The sequence below is a fragment of the Cucurbita maxima genome, unplaced genomic scaffold (assembly GCF_002738345.1).
Source record: "Cucurbita maxima cultivar Rimu unplaced genomic scaffold, Cmax_1.0 Cma_Scf00002, whole genome shotgun sequence".
Taxonomy (NCBI): domain Eukaryota; kingdom Viridiplantae; phylum Streptophyta; class Magnoliopsida; order Cucurbitales; family Cucurbitaceae; genus Cucurbita; species Cucurbita maxima.
Window position 1 is genome coordinate 5,727,483 of NW_019272018.1, and position 18,120 is coordinate 5,745,602.

Consider the following 18,120-nt stretch of genomic DNA (forward strand, 5'->3'; position numbering starts at 1 on the left):
TCCGTTTTTCTTTTTTTTTTTTTTTTTTTGTTCTTATTATGGTTTGATTTCTGAGAGTTAGGCTGGGAGGTTGTGTGGGAATTCGATTATCTCTTTCTTGCGCGTTATTTCGAAATTTGTAGATCCGAAATGAGGTGTGTGTTTTGGGTTTTCGAGAATCGAGCTGCGCATTATTGTATTGCCAGTGTAATTGGTCTGTTTGTGAATGTGTGTTTTGATTTGTTTCGTTTATTGAGGTTATTTTTCTTTATTTTTGTGTGAAATGGACGATTTAGATCGATCAGCAAGCGGCAGAGTCGCTTAAGAAGGACGAAAGGCCTCCATCTGTGGGTAATTTGGAAGCCACTGGCAAAACTGGAGATATTTTGCCTTTGAAGGATCAGCTCAAGAAGAAGAACCAAGATGATAAAGATTATCATGGCAAATTTCGTAGTGATCTAAGTTTGAATGTAAGCAGAAACCAGGATAATGTGATTTCTGCCTCACCAAAATCCTCGCCATCGTCAAAACCATCCACACTTACGGACAGTGACTGGACTGAACTGCTCGGTACACCAAATCAACCTTCAACTTCGGCTGCAGCCCGCAGTAATGGTGCATCCTCAATTCGTGGTGCAAAGAGAGACGGTCGCAAACCAAGTAATGCAGGTTCAACTGTGTCGGCGATGGATTTCAAGAGAACTCAGAACAACACTATAAGTAACAAGTCCGTTGGGGAAACCAAAAGATTAAATAGGAAGGCAAGTGATGTGGAAGAATCTAATGTTTCAGTTCCATTGAGGACTGATACAAGAGTTGATCTGAAGAGTGACCAAAATATTATGCATTCTGAAGGTCGAGAACTAGATAAAAAAGAGGCTGGTGACAATATTTTAGTTGAAGCAAAAAGTGTGGAGAAAAAAGAATGTGGTGGGAATTTTGATTCTAAGGGTTTTTCTTTGAAGGATTCTGTGCTAGCAATACGAAATGGTCATTCCTCAGAAACAATGCCGGATACAGGTCAGGCTGACAGGATATCTGATACAAAAATCATTGTGAAAGCTGTGCAAAATCATCAAGGAAGTGGTGTTTCTGGAAAGCATAAATCAGATGAAGTTTCTCGTAGTTCTATATCTGATGATGTAAGAAAAGAATGGACAGGATCTTCAACTAGTGATGGGAGTTCTGGTTCAGATTCAGACTCAGGTTCAGCTTCTGATTCTGAAATTGAACGTGAGAGGGAAGAAAAAAGGAGGAGGAGGCAGAAAATTCTGGCTGAGAAAGCAGCTGCCAAAGCCTTGGAGGCTATCAAAGAACAGGAAGACTTGGTTGCTAGACTGGAGGGTGAGAAGCAGAGCCTGGAAAAAATACTGGAGGATCGAGCAAGAAAGCAAGCAGAAGAGGTAAATTGTGTAGTTTCAAATTGTCAATTTTAGCATGATTTTGATCATCAATTTTGTGTGTTATTCTGCTGAATGTGAATTTTGAAATTACAGTTCTATTATACCCAACAAAGGAAAAAAAAAAGAAAAAAGCCAGGATGCTACGAAAGGGTTTTTCTTTTAAATAAAAATTGGCCTCTGGTTTCTTTGCCTACCTTCCGCCATACAGGCAGTTAGTAGAAAAGGCTACCCATTTATGAGGCAGCTTTCTTGAGGCTTTTAATCTCTGTTAGATACATTTTTAATATTTTGTACTCTATACTGGCTCGTGGAATGCCGATTTTATTTTTTAATGCATATTCATATAATTTTAAAATTCAGGCTTCAGAGCTGCAGACATCTATGATGGAAACAATGGAGGCTGTTGAGCTTGAGAAGCAGAAGCACAATGAAACCCGTAGAGAAGCCCTTGCAATAATGGCCAAGCTTGAGGTAATCAACCCATAAAAGATGTCTGTTTTCCAAGTTCATTTTGTCCATGTGGTTTTTCTAGTGTTTTTGGCAATAAATATTTCACCTTTTTGAAGAATAATCCGAGAGCATTTTTTCTTATCATTACTAAAGTAATATCTGATTTGCAGACTGAAAATGCTGATCTTGCGAGAACCCTTGCTTCTGTACAATGGAATCTTGAGTTAGAGGTATGATGAGGGTTGGTAGGGGCATATGGTTGTATTTATGTGTTGGAAGAAATGTTAAGTTTCGTTTTTGTTAGGCCTTTTTGCCATGAATCTCATTTGAAGTTCTCTAGCCTATCGTGTAACCCTTCAATTAAAATTGAGATATGTAGGCTCTCCTTATCTAACAGCCAAATCAAAATATCCTACTTGCTGTATTTCTTATAATGATCTAGCGTATAAAATAGTTGATTACTATTCAATTAATTTATTTACCAATATACAGATCGATGAAAAAAGGCTACAATCAATAACTTCCATATGTGAAGTATTAAAAGTCATTGTTAATGCATTTACAAGTCAATGGTGTTTGCCACTATTGAATCTTGATTGATTTTTGTGCCTTTGTACCCAGATTTGAGGTTACTTTGGTGATTTTTTTTAAAAAAATTAAAGAAGTACATTGTGCCAAGTGATCCAATTAAAATGTTTTAATAACATAGGTTTTGCTCTATTTATCTTTGAACCACTTCTGGCTACTGCACTTGGACCACTAATGCACAAACTGGTATTGTTGTTAGTTACACAGTTACCGTTCCGGTAAGAGTAGCGTGGCAGGGAGCACACTTCCCTTTTTGGCCTTTTCTCATTCAAGACTAATGATGACTGCAAAACAACATTCTTATGATTTGTATTTCTAAATTCTACTACAGAAGAGTTGTTCTGCAATTTCATGTTTAATAGCCACGTCTACCTTTCTTGCTTGAACTTTGTAACATTTCTTTATACTTATGAGCAAATACAATATTTTTGCCTCTAGTTTACCTTTCAAATAATTAGCGGATTAGAACATTGAAGCTTTATGTTTCATCTTCTTGTATCAGGGTAATCGGGTTGCAGGACTTCGACAGCAGATTGAACTGAAAGAAACAACTCACGAAGGTACAACTTTTCTTCCTGACCAACTGGTTGGTCTTACTATTGATGTGAGAACAAACCCTCTTCAGATTTTGTGAAGAAAGAGCTTGTTGCATGAATTATTAAGCCCTGAGAGATGGATGCTAATTTTGAGTCCTTGATGAACCTTGACTTCAAATTGTTTCCAGCAATTATCGGTCTTTTTGATGCCAACTCCACATGGAAGTTGGCATGTGACTTGAGTATCCACATGGGCATGTTTGTATAGAATTTTGATTATCATAGAAATATTGGTATGGTCAATATTGTAAGTGTTTTATGTTAATAGTTCTTGAAAGACCTTTCTTTGTTGTAGAACTGAGGAGGAGGATTGCAAGCTCTCATCAAGCTGGAACATCGACAAAATCAGTAAGAATTTATTTACTTGTGAATGTACCAGTGGTCTTTGTAACATTTTCTTGTAATTTGCCTTTTCTGATAGCTTGTACTGCAAATGTTGCAGTTGCCTTTTAAAGGCATTGAATTTGAATTGGAGATTCTTGAGGCAGAGCTCTCTCTCATCACTGATAAAGTCCTCCAACTGCAGGAGAAGGTATAAATGTGTATCTTGAGGCATTGGAAAGAAAATAGTTTTCCATAATAATAATCTTATTGTCTTATTTGTGAATTACAGGGGGAGAAGTTGGAAGAAAACATAGAGTTGATGAGAAGAGAGATGGAGGAACCAACTGAAGTTGAAATTGAACTCAAGAAAAGGCTTGGCCAGATGACTGACCATTTAATTCAGAAGCAAGCTCAGGTCTGTCTTCCATTGTTTCTCCATTTAAATTATAAATTACAGTTTTCCAGTTATACGAATTGAGTTCCATGTTATCCCCATCTCTCTACAGTAGAAACTCTACTTGGTATGAAAGATTTTTTAAAATATATTGACATCACCGACAAAAGATATGATAAGGAAACATAAAATATGATAAGGAATCAATACAAGGGAAATAAGATTCGGATTACATTGTTGATCGAATATTTCAAGGCAAGAACATTTGTTTGAGATTCGAATCACTCCACAAGAAAATCGATTATGTCAAGCTTGAATGAGTCTAAACATGCAACCTAAACTATATAGAATTGCAAAGAAACTTAGCTCGAATGATAAGGAATCACTCCAAGGAAAAATAAAATTCGGATACCTTGTTGATCAAATATCTCAAGGCAAGAACACTTTGAGAAACCTTCCAAGAGACATTTCAGGAGTTAGTAACTTTTATACTTTATGACTATAATTAGCCCAATGTAAACGTAACCTTAAAATAAATAAAGAGTCTTAAAATACATTAATGAAATACAATAACTCTAGATTATCTTCCACCCAAATGAAACTTGATTAAAGCACCCAAATGGAACTTGATTCTTCTTTAATGTGGCATGAATTGCAACATCTTATAATAATTTGAACAACATTTTTTTCACATCTTCCTTGAAGTTTATATCGCATGACTGAAGCGTTGGTTTATATTAAGATATATACATACTTAACTTGGAAATCTAGATATCAAGAACACTGAACATACAATGACTGCGTTAGGTGGCATTAATTGAAAATGATCATAAAAGACCATCAGCCATAGCCCTTTGTTCAAAAAAAATTTCCAAAAACATTGTTTTTATTTTCATGATACGACTAATTCTGGAACATTTCTTTTCATCATATTGCTATGTATGTTAGATGGGACAATTCTAAATGTGGCCATAAATGGTGTGCATGACTCATGTCTTCAAGGAACCCATTATTGCATGATATGGAGCTATCTGCCGCTCTTATTTTCACAAAATTGTTATTTCTGCTTGAAGTTTGGCCATTCTAACTCCCCCATAGAATATTTTGAAAGGCATGAAAGTGATTTTGAAGCAACTCCAACCATTTTGAGCGTTTGATTAAACTGATTAATATGATAACCGTTTTTTGTAAAAGCACAACAGAAAGTAATTATTTTAAAAGCTACATTAATTCGAGAGTACACTTAATAGTACCCTATTCTTCCTATTGGACTGAACTATCCCAACTGGTCCAAGATTCTTCAGCTGAACTGTATTTTTATTCCTTTCTGACTTGACTCCCCAAGATTCAGCAGTGTTTCATATGATGCAATCTTTATATTTGCCAACATATCGGCTGTGTAGTAGGAAGCGCTAACTACGTCCACAGTCAGTTCTAAATAGATAGGGAATGGAAATGAGTTTTGAAGTGATTCTGGCCTTGTTTGAAAAGATTATTTAACATTTAGGTTGTTGGCATGGAGTTACAATATGTACTTCACATCTGCTAATTTGTGTGACAACTCACGTTACACCCTACCTTTGTAAATAATTGAACTTGCTGGAGCGGAGAACTTGGCTTTAGAAGCCTAAGAAAGGGGGGCTTTTGGCACCGCTATGTAGAGTGACGGGATAGTTGTGTAGTCCTAACTATTGAGGTTTACCGCAAAGGTAGAAAGTTGAATGTAACGCCTAACAGTAAGAAACTAAGCCACTAGTCACTAGAACTCGGTAACAATTCCTTGCAAAAGTCAAAGCACATGAGAGTAAAACGTGCACAATTTTATTTCCTGGCCGTTTCTTCCTAAACCTAAAAGAAATTGGGGTAAAATGACTGATGACTCTGCTTTCTGATAATCTGTTGTCCTCGTATACCCATCAAAGCTTATAATTTTTCTCCTCTACATTAAATTTGTTGACTCAGCCATGTTTTGCATCTCCATGGAAAAAGATAGAGATTTTAGTCAGATATTTAGAACGATCAATTAATTAATGTCTGATCTCACATTATGGAAACATCTGCAGAATATTGCATTTTGTAATGAAGCGACTCTCATCATAATGTTGGTCTATTCTTTAATATTCGTTAGAGGTTTCTTAATAAGACTCTACTATGCTGTTTGTTGGCAGCTTAAGAATCACTGTTAATCCTTATTTGTAGAGATCATATGTATATTCGTTAATCATTAGAGGTCTCTTGCATTCTTCTTCTCATCTATTGTCCTACATCAAAACCCTGTCATTCTAAACAGGAAGAGGTCCCATGTGTTAAGAACTCACTGTTGGAATTTGATTTTTGAATTAGGTGGAGGCACTGTCTTCAGAGAAAGCAACCCTTCTCTTCAGAACTGAGGTACTTTGGCATTCTAAAGCCATTCTAACATCGGCTAAAAAACATTAGTTAACTTAAACATGTAGTCAATATCCTTTTTGCGCCTTGCAGGCTGTGATGAGGCAGCTAGAAGAAAACAAATTCATGGTGAATACAAACAACATTTCGAGCACCTTATCGAGGGACTTGGAGTCCGGAAAATGGGAACTTTCAGGTTCAAAACTGAGACCAATGTTAGAGGACAAGATCCACTCGGGCAAGAAACACCTAGGATCCTTGATTCGGCAGCTGGATGCAATATATGTAGCAGGCATGGTGTTTATAAGGAGAAATCCGGCAGCTAAATTATGGTCAGTAGTTTACCTTGTATGCCTTCACTTATGGGTACTTTATATTCTCATGTCGCGTTCTCAAGTAGACACAGAGACACTGTCTGGTGCTGTCATTTCTTTGGACAACATCAATGCCTCTTTAAACATGTGATTTTTCTTTTTAAAAATCTAATATCTTGATACCACAAACATATTGAAGCCTCTCATTCATAAGATATACTATTGATATACATCTTCTTTTTTTTCAATTGTATTTCTTTGTTTACTATGGATGTAAAATAGCTAAAATGATACTCTTATTGAATGTCATGCTCGTCTTTCTTTAATCTTATTTTAGCTGTCTTTGTTAATCTAATTAAATAGAAAAGGAGTGATTATGACTAATTAAGTGTGGGGCATGTGAATTATGATGTTTAATTGATAAATTAGATTAGCACAGGTGGGAAGGAGGTTGTATGTACAGGCAAAGTCTTTATAATGAGGCATGTCATATCATGTTCATTAGATATTTAATATTTTTTTATAATTAAAATATTATGTTAAAAGTCTTACAACCTCCTCCTATCATTATCTAATCGATCAATTCATCATTTTTATAGAATTCTTCCAACCCATAATTTTCCTGCTTAAAACCCAAATCTTTTTAATCAAAGGGTTTCTTTTTATCCGAGACGAAAATTATTTAATTGAATAAATTACATCGTGCGTGTGAAATGTCAAATATGAACTATAAAAACCCTAAAATGTGAACCGAATTGTATCAAATTAATTTTTCGTTTTAGTTTAGTTTTTACTACTAACTTCACCGTAACTCAATTGGTTAAGACATTATATTATTAAGTCAGTTTAACTTTTGGTTTAACTTCACCGTAACCAAAAGTTAAATATTTAAATCTTCTATCTAAGTTGATTGAATTAAATACTTATTAAATATTTATTCTAATATAATAACTATTTTTCATTATTTTTTAATATTTTATTTACATTTCTCAAATTAGAAATATGGTAGTGTATATTAATTTTACTTAAAAAAAACCATTTACAAATATAGAATATAATATTACAAATATGAGCTAGAGGTTGGAACTTTCAACTTATAAAGAATATTTTCGTGTCTTATGGGTTAAATTATATTTGAGTTAGCAAAAAAAATAAAAAAAATTAAAATTAAAATTATTTCAGTCCAATCTATTTTATCTCTTATTTTTAATTTCTTAAGTTCCAATGTAAATAGTCACGTGACAATAAAACATACAAAATACGAAAATCATGAGTAGTAATATGAACTATTTGTAAGGGTTAAAACGGAGAATTTGATTTTCAGAATTTAGAAGAATAAAATAATAATAATAATAATAAAAGATATTCCTCACAAAATGACGAAAAAGAATTGAGAAAAGAGTATGGATTGAGAGTGGAGATGTACAAGTTGCACAGAGATTTGGCCACAGCCATCATAATTGAATAAAGGCAAAGAAGCAAAGGAATCGGATGAATTTTTAGAAATGGAAATGGAAATTGCATAGATGGCAGAGCCAGCGAGATCTTAGAGAGATCAAGCATTTTTGTAGCGTGGAGCGTGGCGTTGCAATGCTGGAGCTTCAATCGAGTGGCTGTAATTTCAATCAAACCCGGTTTCTTTGATCCTCTTCTCCTTCTTTTTATGGGGAGTGGAACTCTCGTAGATGGTGTTCGTCGCTGGTTTCAACGTCGCATTACTTCCTCTTCCTCCTCCTCCTCCTCTTCTTCTTCTAATTTAGGACGTAATTCTGATTCTGATTCTAATCTCAATTACCCATATAATAATAAGCTCGATTATGTGGATAATGGCGAAAATGGTAACCAATTGTTGAGTAGCGATTTACGCGCCCAATCGACCACTCTTCCCCCCAAACGCAAACGTTTACGGAAGCAACCCCATCCCGGAGGAGAAGGCATTCTTAAGCGATTAACTGAGGAGGAGGACGATGGTGTCGACGACCTTGATTACTCTGCCTTGAAGCTCATCAAAGTTCCTAAGCGGACCAATCATTTCAGAGCTCCTCCTCCTCCTCTTCCCGCTTTAATGGATTCCCACAAGAAGGTATTTCTTGCTGCTTCTTTTTTCTCGATCTGGAGATCTGTGTTTGCCTTGATTCTTCTCTCTCTGTCTTTGTTTCTATGTTTCTATATGAAATTGCTTCAGATTATGAATGGATTTGATTTTCCCCGTTCTTTTTCTTGTTTGATCTTTATGTTTTGTTGGTATGTTCATTTCGTTATCGGGGGGGATTCATGAGATTTGTTTTACATGCCGGAAAGATTGAGCAATGAGAAATAATTGTTGTTTGAAGCGTTGTCTTCCGGCAAACTGTCCTTTCGTTTCTTTTTCTTGACGTAGGGTTTTGTTTGTTGAAATCGTGGCTTTCCTTTCCTATTCCATCGCCTTGATTGGCTGCAGGGCAACAGTTGACATTGTGGAACTGTTGAATTTAAGAAGACGATTCTTCAGCATTTGAAAAATTAGGAACCTTGTCCAACAAAGCAAGTGCCCCACCTTTCGCAATTGAAACTTTCTTCTTGCAAGAAGCGAGAAATGGTTTGTGGTGTCTAAAATCTGAACTGGGTTCTTGGGATTATTTGAAGTCCCCATCACTGTTGTCTTGTATTTTGCTTTGTTTTCAACTGAGCTGTCCTTGCTTCTTGTATCCTTCTGCTGTCTTTCCATATTTTAAGGGATAAGCCCTTTGACTCGTTTGAGTCCCACACTCCCTTGCCCATGTTTTCTTTCTCAATCAATATTTTTCTAAAGATCTTTGTTTCATCTTAGAAAAGCAATTTCTTATAATTCTGGTGTAAGGAAATGGACTTCTTCTAAGGGATTCTTGTAGTAGCCCAAGCCTACCGCTAACAGATATTGTCCTCTTTAGGCTTTCCCAAGCCTACCGCTAACAGATATTGTCCTCTTTAGGCTTTCCCAAGCCTACCGCTAACAGATATTGTCCTCTTTGGACTTTCCCTTTCGGGCTTCTCCTCATGGTTTTTAAAACGTGTCTACTAGAGAGGTTTCCACACCCTTATAAATAATGTTTTGTTGTCCTCCCTAACCGATGTCGGATCTCACACTAATGAACTGTGGAGTTGTTATTATATTTGGGACCTTGGAAATTGTGAGACTTGGAGCAACTTTATCCTCGAGTTCTTTCTCTAACATTTTAGCATTTCATATGTGAAGCAATAAGCTTCGTATAAAATCTTTTGACTTTGCTATATTTGCTTTGCCTATAACACGTTGTGAATGTTGTTATAGGGTGGATTGGAAACAGAATTTTTCACAGAGTATGGAGAAGCCAGCAGATATCAGGTTCAAGAAATAATTGGTAAAGGAAGCTACGGGGTTGTCGGTTCTGCCATTGATACACATACTGATGAGAAGGTCGCAATCAAGAAAATTAATGATGTTTTTGAGCATGTTTCTGATGCCACAAGAATATTAAGAGAAATTAAACTCCTACGGCTGCTTCGACATCCAGATATAGTAGAAATAAAGCACATTATGCTTCCTCCTTCACGGAGAGAATTCAGAGATATTTATGTTGTTTTTGAATTGATGGAATCTGACCTCCACCAAGTAATCAAGGCCAACGATGATCTCACTCCTGAGCACCATCAATTTTTCTTGTACCAGCTTCTTCGTGGTCTGAAATATATACATACAGGTTGCTGGTCTCCCAGTATTTGCTATGAACTTCTTTGTTGTTTTTCCAATTAACTGATAACTTTTCCTTTTCTTTTCCCAGCAAATGTATTTCATCGTGATTTAAAGCCCAAAAACATTTTAGCTAATGCCGACTGCAAACTGAAAATATGTGATTTTGGACTTGCTCGTGTGTCGTTTAACGATGCTCCATCTGCTATTTTCTGGACTGTAAGATTGATGGAGGGATCTCTTTCTTTTCTTTTTCCTTCAATTTTTTTTCTTGTTATTTTCCATTTCCTTGGTCTTCCAAGAGTCAGGCTTGCCATATTTTTGCTGATTAATCTTCTTCTTTCTAAAGGACTATGTTGCGACCCGGTGGTATCGTGCTCCTGAACTTTGTGGCTCTTTTTTCTCAAAAGTAAGTTGTTTTGCTCTCTGATTACTTTATACTTGGGGTTGAGCAGGTTGGGTGATATGACCATCTGATGTTCTTAAACTCAGAATTGACCGTGATGCATGAACAATTCTCTTCACTCTAAACAGCTACTGACTTTTATGGTTCTCTTGGGTGTGCTTGTTTTGCTGGAAGGGAGAGGGGTATCTGTTTTCTGAGGATTGTTGGACGAAATATTTGGTCGTTGCCTAATATTGTCCCTTGGGTAATTTGGATAGGATATTGGGATTTAATTGGTATAGCTATATGGTGCATAAGCAAAGCCATAACAAATTTTATGGTCCTTTTCAGTACACTCCTGCAATCGATATTTGGAGCATTGGATGCATATTTGCGGAAATGCTCACTGGAAAGCCACTGTTTCCTGGGAAAAATGTGGTGCACCAATTGGATCTGATGACTGATGTGCTTGGCACGCCTTCGGCTGAGTCCATTGCTAGGGTATGCTATAAGATCTCAATGTTCTCATATTTTCATTTTCTGCTTTCTTTGTTTTTTAAGGTTTTGTAATTTTTCAACTTTCTATCTTGAATTTAGTTCTGAAAACCATGAACTGTAATGATAAAAGTAACAGCTCAGAAGTTCACCAAACATTAGAGAACATGAAGAATTTAACTCTTTTTGAGAATGCGTTTTAGAATGTTACTCATAGAAGTATTTCCATTATATTTACAGATTCGAAATGAAAAGGCAAGAAGATACCTTAGTAACATGAGGAGAAAGCAGCCTGTTCCTCTCACACAAAAGTTCCCCAATGCCGATCCCTTGGCTCTCTGCTTGCTTCAACGCCTGCTTGCATTTGATCCCAAAGACCGTCCTACAGCTGAAGAGGTTAGTAAAGTTGAAGATTACCAGGTCTATTCTTCATATAAAGTGACTCATTTTTAATGATGTTTTCGATGATGTATCCAGGCATTAGCGGATCCTTACTTTCATGGTTTGGCGAACGTGGATCGCGAACCATCAACTCAACCGATTTCAAAACTTGAATTTGAATTTGAGAGAAGAAAGTTGACAAAAGATGATGTTAGAGAATTAATTTATCGAGAGGTGTGCACTCAATTCTAAATGCTCGATGCTTCAACCAGTTATCGCGTTAACTTCATTTTTCTTTTTGTTTGACATAAACAGATCTTGGAGTATCATCCTCAGATGCTGCAAGAATATCTCCGCAGTGGAGAACAAACTAGTTTCATGTACCCAAGGTGAAAATCCATTTTCATGGGAATTAGTTGTAATATGTGTGAAGACTTATCATTCTTTAACGACCCTTTTTTCCCTTCGTATATTCAGTGGTGTCGATCGTTTCAAACGCCAGTTTGCGCATCTGGAGGAACATTATGGTAAGGGTGAAAGAAGTTCTCCACTTCAAAGACAGCATGCTTCATTGCCTAGGTAAGATTAAACATATTTATCTTCTTCTTTTGAAAACAAAACCTCACATCTCTTAATTGGTATGGATGTATCCATGCTACTATCTTTTTGGTCCTGTTATGATTGTGTCATGTGTTACATTTTTACAGGGAAAGGGTTTGTGCACCCAAAGATGAGGCTGCACAGCACGAGGATTTAGAAGGAAGAAATGGTGTATATGTTGCTTCAACTCTTCAGAGTCCCCCAAGGTCGCAGCAAGGTGATGGTTCGGAAAATGCAAACAGTAACGAACAAAATGGACAAAGCAAGCCAAATTACAGTGCTCGTAGCTTGTTGAAGAGTGCCAGCATCAGTGCCTCTAAATGTATAGGTGTCAAACCAAAAAAGGAACTAGAGGTATAATAGACTTTGTTCTGTGTTGTGTTCTTTATGATTTTGTTTCATCAGTCGTGAGGGACTCCTCTCTCTTAGAAGAAAAGGGAAAAAGCATTACAAATTTTGATGCGTGTTTTCATTGATTGGCAGGAGGAACCGATTACGGAGGTTAACGACGAGGCAATTGACGGGTTGTCTCAGAAGGTTTCGGCCTTGCATACTTGATATTTCATACCCCTTGTATTTTCCTTGAGAGAATGACAGAGGGCGGCGGGGCTGCTCGTTTTGTGTATTTTTTCCCAAAGATTATGTTGGCTATGCATCTACATTAGGCAAAGTGTAGCGAAGTTTCTTTAAAAATCAGGTATATGCTAACATTAGGTTTCATGCCCAACTTACTGTGTAATTTTTTGCACTACGAACAGAAAAAAATGGTTCCATGTAATTTTGATTTATTTGTATTTTGAAGGGCCTTTCAGGTTGCTTGCTACCCCTTGTAGCATGAATTCCACGATGGAGAACAAACTGGCATGTTGGATTTATGTATCTATCACAAATCCTTGTTTGGCTCTTGCCTTTATTTCTCGGGCTTGTAACTCTGATGAAAATGAATATTGTATCTTCATTCATAAGTTTGATTGACAGAAATCTTTTAGCTACGTTCAAATATTCAATTCGATAAAAATGACCACTTTTTTTCTTTTTTTTCTTAAGAAAAAGAACACATAAGCTTTGTAATCAGTCGATCATTGAAACTTCACCAAAGTATTCTGCTTTAATCAGTCATTCATTGATGAACATCAAATCAACGCCAAAAGAATTGTAGAAATGAGATCAATAAATGATGCAGTTAGACAATCCTTAATGAACATCAAATTAACCTACAGAAGACTTGGCACGCCAAAAGCATTACTAATTCCAAGTAATGTGCAACCCCATCCCCTTCTCAAAACAAATTCTGAGTTCTGCTAACGAGATAAGGTTGAGCAGTGTAGGCGCAAGGTAGTTCCCCAATATAATTGCTGAAGAAATTCACAACCTCCCAGTAAAACTAGTCTTTTTTGGTTTTTTTGGTTTATCGACGCGGGTTGAGGTGTAAGGTGCCAGAGTAATGCTTGTCTAAGGTGTATTGCCCATAGCCGCATGTCCGTTACATACGTACCCAAGCCACCCAAGTCGTGGAGTCCGCGGCAAAGAACGCAATCTCCAATATCCTAATTACTGCACAATCTAGTAGAACACAATCTCCAATATCCTAAGTACTGCACAATCTAGTAGAAGTTGTATCTTCCGATAGCAGCAGTATCAGTATCAGTATCATAATGTGATACCATTACAGCAGTTGTCCTTTTCTCCGTAATATTCACTAACCTTCTTCTCCAGTAATTTTAACTCCAACTAATATGGTTTTTTTACACTAATATTTCTGAAAATGATCTCATGACACTGCATTCGATATCAATGACCAGTATCAATATTTCTTTGTGGAACAAGTATTTAAGACATGCAATAATCTCATCCTGAGGCATCTTCAAAAAAACTCTGATCCAAGTTCATCCAACTTTTGAAGCCCTTCCAGATTGTTCACAGTTTAATCATTTGCTGATCTTCAATTCTTAATTATCTTAGTTGAATAACCATATTGGCAAAAAGGATTTGCTAAGAAATTTCACCAATAATCTCCACAAGAACATGTACCTTCACTGAAGTGGTGAAAGCGATTAGAATCCCTCAAGATTATCCGTCTTTTAGCAATCTTGGATATGTGTTTAATGGCATTGTGACAATCTTCACACACCCGCAAGTTTTTAATCACTCGGATTGGTCTCCCAGGTGGTATAGACAGAATACCAAATGCAACAGCTAATTTTTCACTATGATACTTGAGCATGTTTTCCTTCTCCTCCTCTTCCACATCATGTAACACCAATTTAGTAGAAGAAACATACCCATCTTTCTTCAATTCTAGATCCAACTCTTCCAAATAAGCATATATCCTATCTGTTTCTGGGTGTGAACAATCTCCAACACTGAATATATGAATCTTGCTTTGTACTTCAACCCAACTATATCCAGGCACTTTCTTCACTCCTTTGTCTCTCATTTTCATTCTCATCTCCCTAACCTCACTCCATCTCCCTGAAGCTGCATATAAATTTGAGAGAAGAACATACATTCCTGAATTATCAGGCTCCATCTTAAAAACTATCTCAGCAGCCTTCTCCCCTAATTCTGTGTTGCCATAAATTCGGCTTGCACTGAGTAAAGCACCCCAAGTTGCTGCATCTGGGTTGAAGGGCATGTTCTTCATTAAATTCAGAGCCTCATCCAGCCGACCCGCTCGACCAAGTAGATCAATCATGCAAGTGTAGTGTTTTGAATTTGCTGTTATACCATAGTTCTGATGCATTGAATTAAAATATTCCATGCCTTTATCTACTAAGCCAGTATGGCTGCAAGCAGACAATACACCAACCTAAAATGTTCCACAGAATAGGTAGAAATTAGATAAATTTCAGAAAGTTGGAAAGATGAGAACAAAAGGAACTTCTTATGTGTTGGGAAGGAGTCCCACGTAGGCTAATTTATAGAATGATCATGGGTTTATAAGTAAAGAAGACATCTCCATTGATATGAGGCTTTTTGGGGAAGCGCAAAGCAAAGCCATGAGATATTATGCTCAAAGTAGACAATATTATATCATGGTGGAGAGTCGTGATTCCTAGCATGGTATCAAAGTCATGCCTTTAACTTAACAATGTCAATAGAATCCTCAAATGTCGACAAAGAAGTTCTGAGCCTCGAAGGTGTAGTAAAAAATGACTCAAATGTCGAACAAAGGGTGTGTACTCATCTCCAAAGAAGGAGTCGGACCTCGATTAAGGGAAGGTTGTTTGAGACTCCATATGCCTTGGGGGAGACTCTATAATGTACTTTGTACGAGGGGAGGATTGTTAGGAGGGGTACCACATTGGCTAATTTAGGGAATGATCATGGGTTTATAAGTAAGGAATATATCTCCATTGATATAAGGAGGCCTTTTGGTGAAGTTCAAAGCAAAGCCATGAGATGTTATGCTCAAAGTGGACAATATCATATCATCTCAAAGGTTGCTGCACTTAGACCTGACTTAGTTTCTGCCTTTAGCTTTCAAAGTCAAATTTTATCGGTAATCACAACCTTTCAAGAGCCTCTAAAAAATTCCTAACCTAAATTGCTACGTGCATGCCTATTATGTTCCTTTTTAATTCCTATTTTCTGTTTTCATACCCAAAAATAAATTAATAAATTCATGCTAAGTGTGGCTCTAATTCATACAACATGAAGATCAAATTAAACTTATAGAAGTTTTAGAGAAGTTCCATACCAGCGTGACTTCATCAGGCTTGACTGTCATCTTCATTGTCTCAAAGACAGCTAAAGCCTCTTTACCAAATCCATGCCTAGCATAACCTGCAATCAGTGTGTTCCAGGAAACAATATCCTTATCTGTTATATCTTCAAAAATATCAAATGCCTCTTCTATACTTCCACATTTGCAATACATGGCTAAAAGAGCATTTCCCACATAATACCCAGTTTGGAATCCTGCCTTAATTAGCCGTCCATGAAGCTGTTTCCCTAACTCGAAAGCCGCAATCTCTGCACACGAGATCAACGCACATGTCAACGCAGATCTATTTAACCTTTCTCCATTTCTTTTCATCATAATAAAGAGCTGCAAGGCCTCTTCACTCTGGCTGCTTTGGGCATAACCGGCGATCATAGCTGCCCATGATATACAGTCACGTTGAGGCATCTCATCAAACAGAATCCTGGCTTGATCAATATTGCCACTCTGAGCATACCCGGTTACCATAGTATTCCAAGAACTAATGTTCCGTGAAGGCATTTGATCAAACAATTCCCTTGCCTTGTCTATTTGCTGGTTCTGCACATACCCTGCAATCATCGCATTCCATGAAACTTCATTCTTTTCAGGCATTTCTTCAAAAATTCTCTTTGCTTCATCCAACATTCCGTTCTGCACATAACCAGATACCATGGCCGTCCAAGCAAACACATCTTTAATTGGTAGCTCTTCAAATAATCTCCCAGCTTCTGACAGCAGCCCATTCTGAGCATAACCTGTAATCATTATGTTCCAAGAGATATTATCTCTAACTGGCATACGGTCAAAAAGAATCCTCGCATCGTCGAGCCTCTTTTTCCTCACATACCCACCCATCAAACAATTCCAAGAAACAATCTCCCAATCCATTTTGGAATCAAACAACCTTCTAGCTTCCTCAATCCTCCCATTCTGAACATACGCCGCCAGCAACCCATTCCATGAAATCTCATTCTTATCCGACATTTCATCAAATAATTTCCTAGCCTCCTCCACATACCCATTCTGAGCATACCCAGACAACATAGCATTCCAAGAAACAACATCCTTCTCAGGCATCTGATTAAACAAAGTCCGAGCCGCACTAAGATTACCATTCTTCACATACCCACTAAGCATCACATTCCAAGATATCAAATCTCTGTGGGGCATTTTCTCAAACACCCACCGTGCACGATCGAACTTGTTGTTATTCAAATAACCCGATATCATTGCGTTGTAGGTGACAGTATTCCGACGGGGCATGCCATTGAAAACGCCTAAAGCGGACTCGCATTGACCACTGCGCATGTAGGCGGTGATTTTCCTGTTCCATTTTACTATATCGGAATCGGTAATTGCGGGGTTGGTGTTTTTGGATTCGCGTTTTTGGGTCAATGTTTTCTTCGAAGGAGAAGGATTTGAACAGGCTCGAAGCTCGTTGATGATGGATTCAGTTTGAATCAATCGGGAAGAGCTGCCGCGAAGCAGGCTGAGACGACAATTCCCGCGCGCTTGCATTAGCTCGACGGCTGATTACGCTTCTAATGATTCAGTTCAATTGTTCGACTGCAATATAACATTAGGTGAATTTACCTAAAGGCCCCTTTCTATTTGCTTCATTATTATTGATTAAAATATTTTCTTTAATTAATATAAATCAAATTTTCCCAATTTAAATTTTCAAAAGGTCTAGTATCACATTAAGGATCGAAATAATTATTGTGCAACACTTTGTTCTAATTCAATGAACAAATCGTAATTTGCAGATAAATAAGACGTATGGTCAAGCCTCTAATCACGTTTTAAGAGAAAATGTTGTAAAAAATGTGGGTAAGAAAAATCACTACAAACAAGTTAAAAAAATATATTGTGAAAGTCAGTTGTATTAAAAATATATAGGCAAGAACGATTACAATATTTGGTCAAGGAGGTTTGATAACTATTTGGTTCTCTAGTATATTTTGAAGTCGCGACACGCCCTATACAAGCATGACCATGACATATAGCACCAAAACTAGCCCATGTAACAAGGGTGCAAGTGGAGAGATCTATTCCAAAAATTTAGAAATGAGATTTTTTCTATACTAACTTTAGTCTGAACAAGTACTGAACCCAACTGAGCTATAAGTTATAGACCATCAAGATATAGGTATGACATATATTGCTACAAGACGAATTTCAGGTGTAACGTTGGTTCCAACCTAGGAGAGACAAGGATTCTTAATCAAGTCTCAAACACATTGGTCCTGTAAAGATATCTATCGTGCTGAACTTATCTTTTGAGTATCAATTTAGATTTTGGTTGAAAAGAGGCAATATGGTTGGGGTTGTAGATTAGAAAATGAATATATTTGGAGGTAAGACAATTAACATGAAGAACAAAGTCTGTTGGGAGGTAGGCAGTGAAAACCAAAGCATACTTCAGACAA

General features: G+C 37.0%; 3 protein-coding genes across 5 annotated transcripts in view; 2 read left to right on the forward strand and 1 right to left on the reverse strand.

The window, feature by feature from the left end:
• Positions 1–6,672, forward strand: part of LOC111495566 (golgin candidate 2-like) — a 6,821-nt gene extending 149 nt beyond the window's left edge. The window contains exons 2-10 of the mRNA XM_023145666.1: positions 276–1,382; positions 1,743–1,853; positions 2,003–2,062; positions 2,923–2,980; positions 3,312–3,364; positions 3,459–3,548; positions 3,630–3,755; positions 6,078–6,125; positions 6,216–6,672. Coding sequence (XP_023001434.1) covers positions 276–1,382; positions 1,743–1,853; positions 2,003–2,062; positions 2,923–2,980; positions 3,312–3,364; positions 3,459–3,548; positions 3,630–3,755; positions 6,078–6,125; positions 6,216–6,587 — 2,025 coding nt within the window. The 3' untranslated portion in view covers positions 6,588–6,672. The remainder of the gene's footprint in view (positions 1–275; positions 1,383–1,742; positions 1,854–2,002; positions 2,063–2,922; positions 2,981–3,311; positions 3,365–3,458; positions 3,549–3,629; positions 3,756–6,077; positions 6,126–6,215) is intronic.
• Positions 6,673–7,800: 1,128 nt separating this feature from the next.
• Positions 7,801–12,970, forward strand: LOC111495574 (mitogen-activated protein kinase 9-like). Of its 3 annotated transcripts, none has more exons than XR_002720324.1 (12): positions 7,801–8,519; positions 9,726–10,134; positions 10,216–10,343; positions 10,474–10,533; positions 10,861–11,010; positions 11,245–11,400; positions 11,482–11,619; positions 11,701–11,774; positions 11,863–11,964; positions 12,093–12,339; positions 12,469–12,682; positions 12,788–12,970. XR_002720324.1 is itself a non-coding variant. In XM_023145678.1 (11 exons), the coding sequence occupies exons 1-11, from the start codon at positions 8,100–8,102 to the stop codon at positions 12,541–12,543; spliced, it is 1,959 nt and encodes a 652-aa protein (XP_023001446.1). In that variant the 5' UTR covers positions 7,801–8,099; the 3' UTR covers positions 12,544–12,970. The 3 variants fall into 3 exon arrangements, 1 of the variants encoding a protein (XP_023001446.1); XR_002720325.1 differs by having other exon boundaries at positions 12,798–12,970; XM_023145678.1 differs by having other exon boundaries at positions 12,469–12,970.
• Positions 12,971–13,138: 168 nt separating this feature from the next.
• LOC111495558 (pentatricopeptide repeat-containing protein At4g02750-like) lies at positions 13,139–17,220 on the reverse strand. Its single transcript, XM_023145654.1, has 2 exons — positions 15,686–17,220; positions 13,139–14,794 (listed from the first exon to the last, which is right to left on the reverse strand). The coding sequence occupies exons 1-2, from the start codon at positions 17,207–17,209 to the stop codon at positions 13,988–13,990; spliced, it is 2,331 nt and encodes a 776-aa protein (XP_023001422.1). The 5' UTR covers positions 17,210–17,220; the 3' UTR covers positions 13,139–13,987.
• Positions 17,221–18,120: the final 900 nt, after the last annotated feature.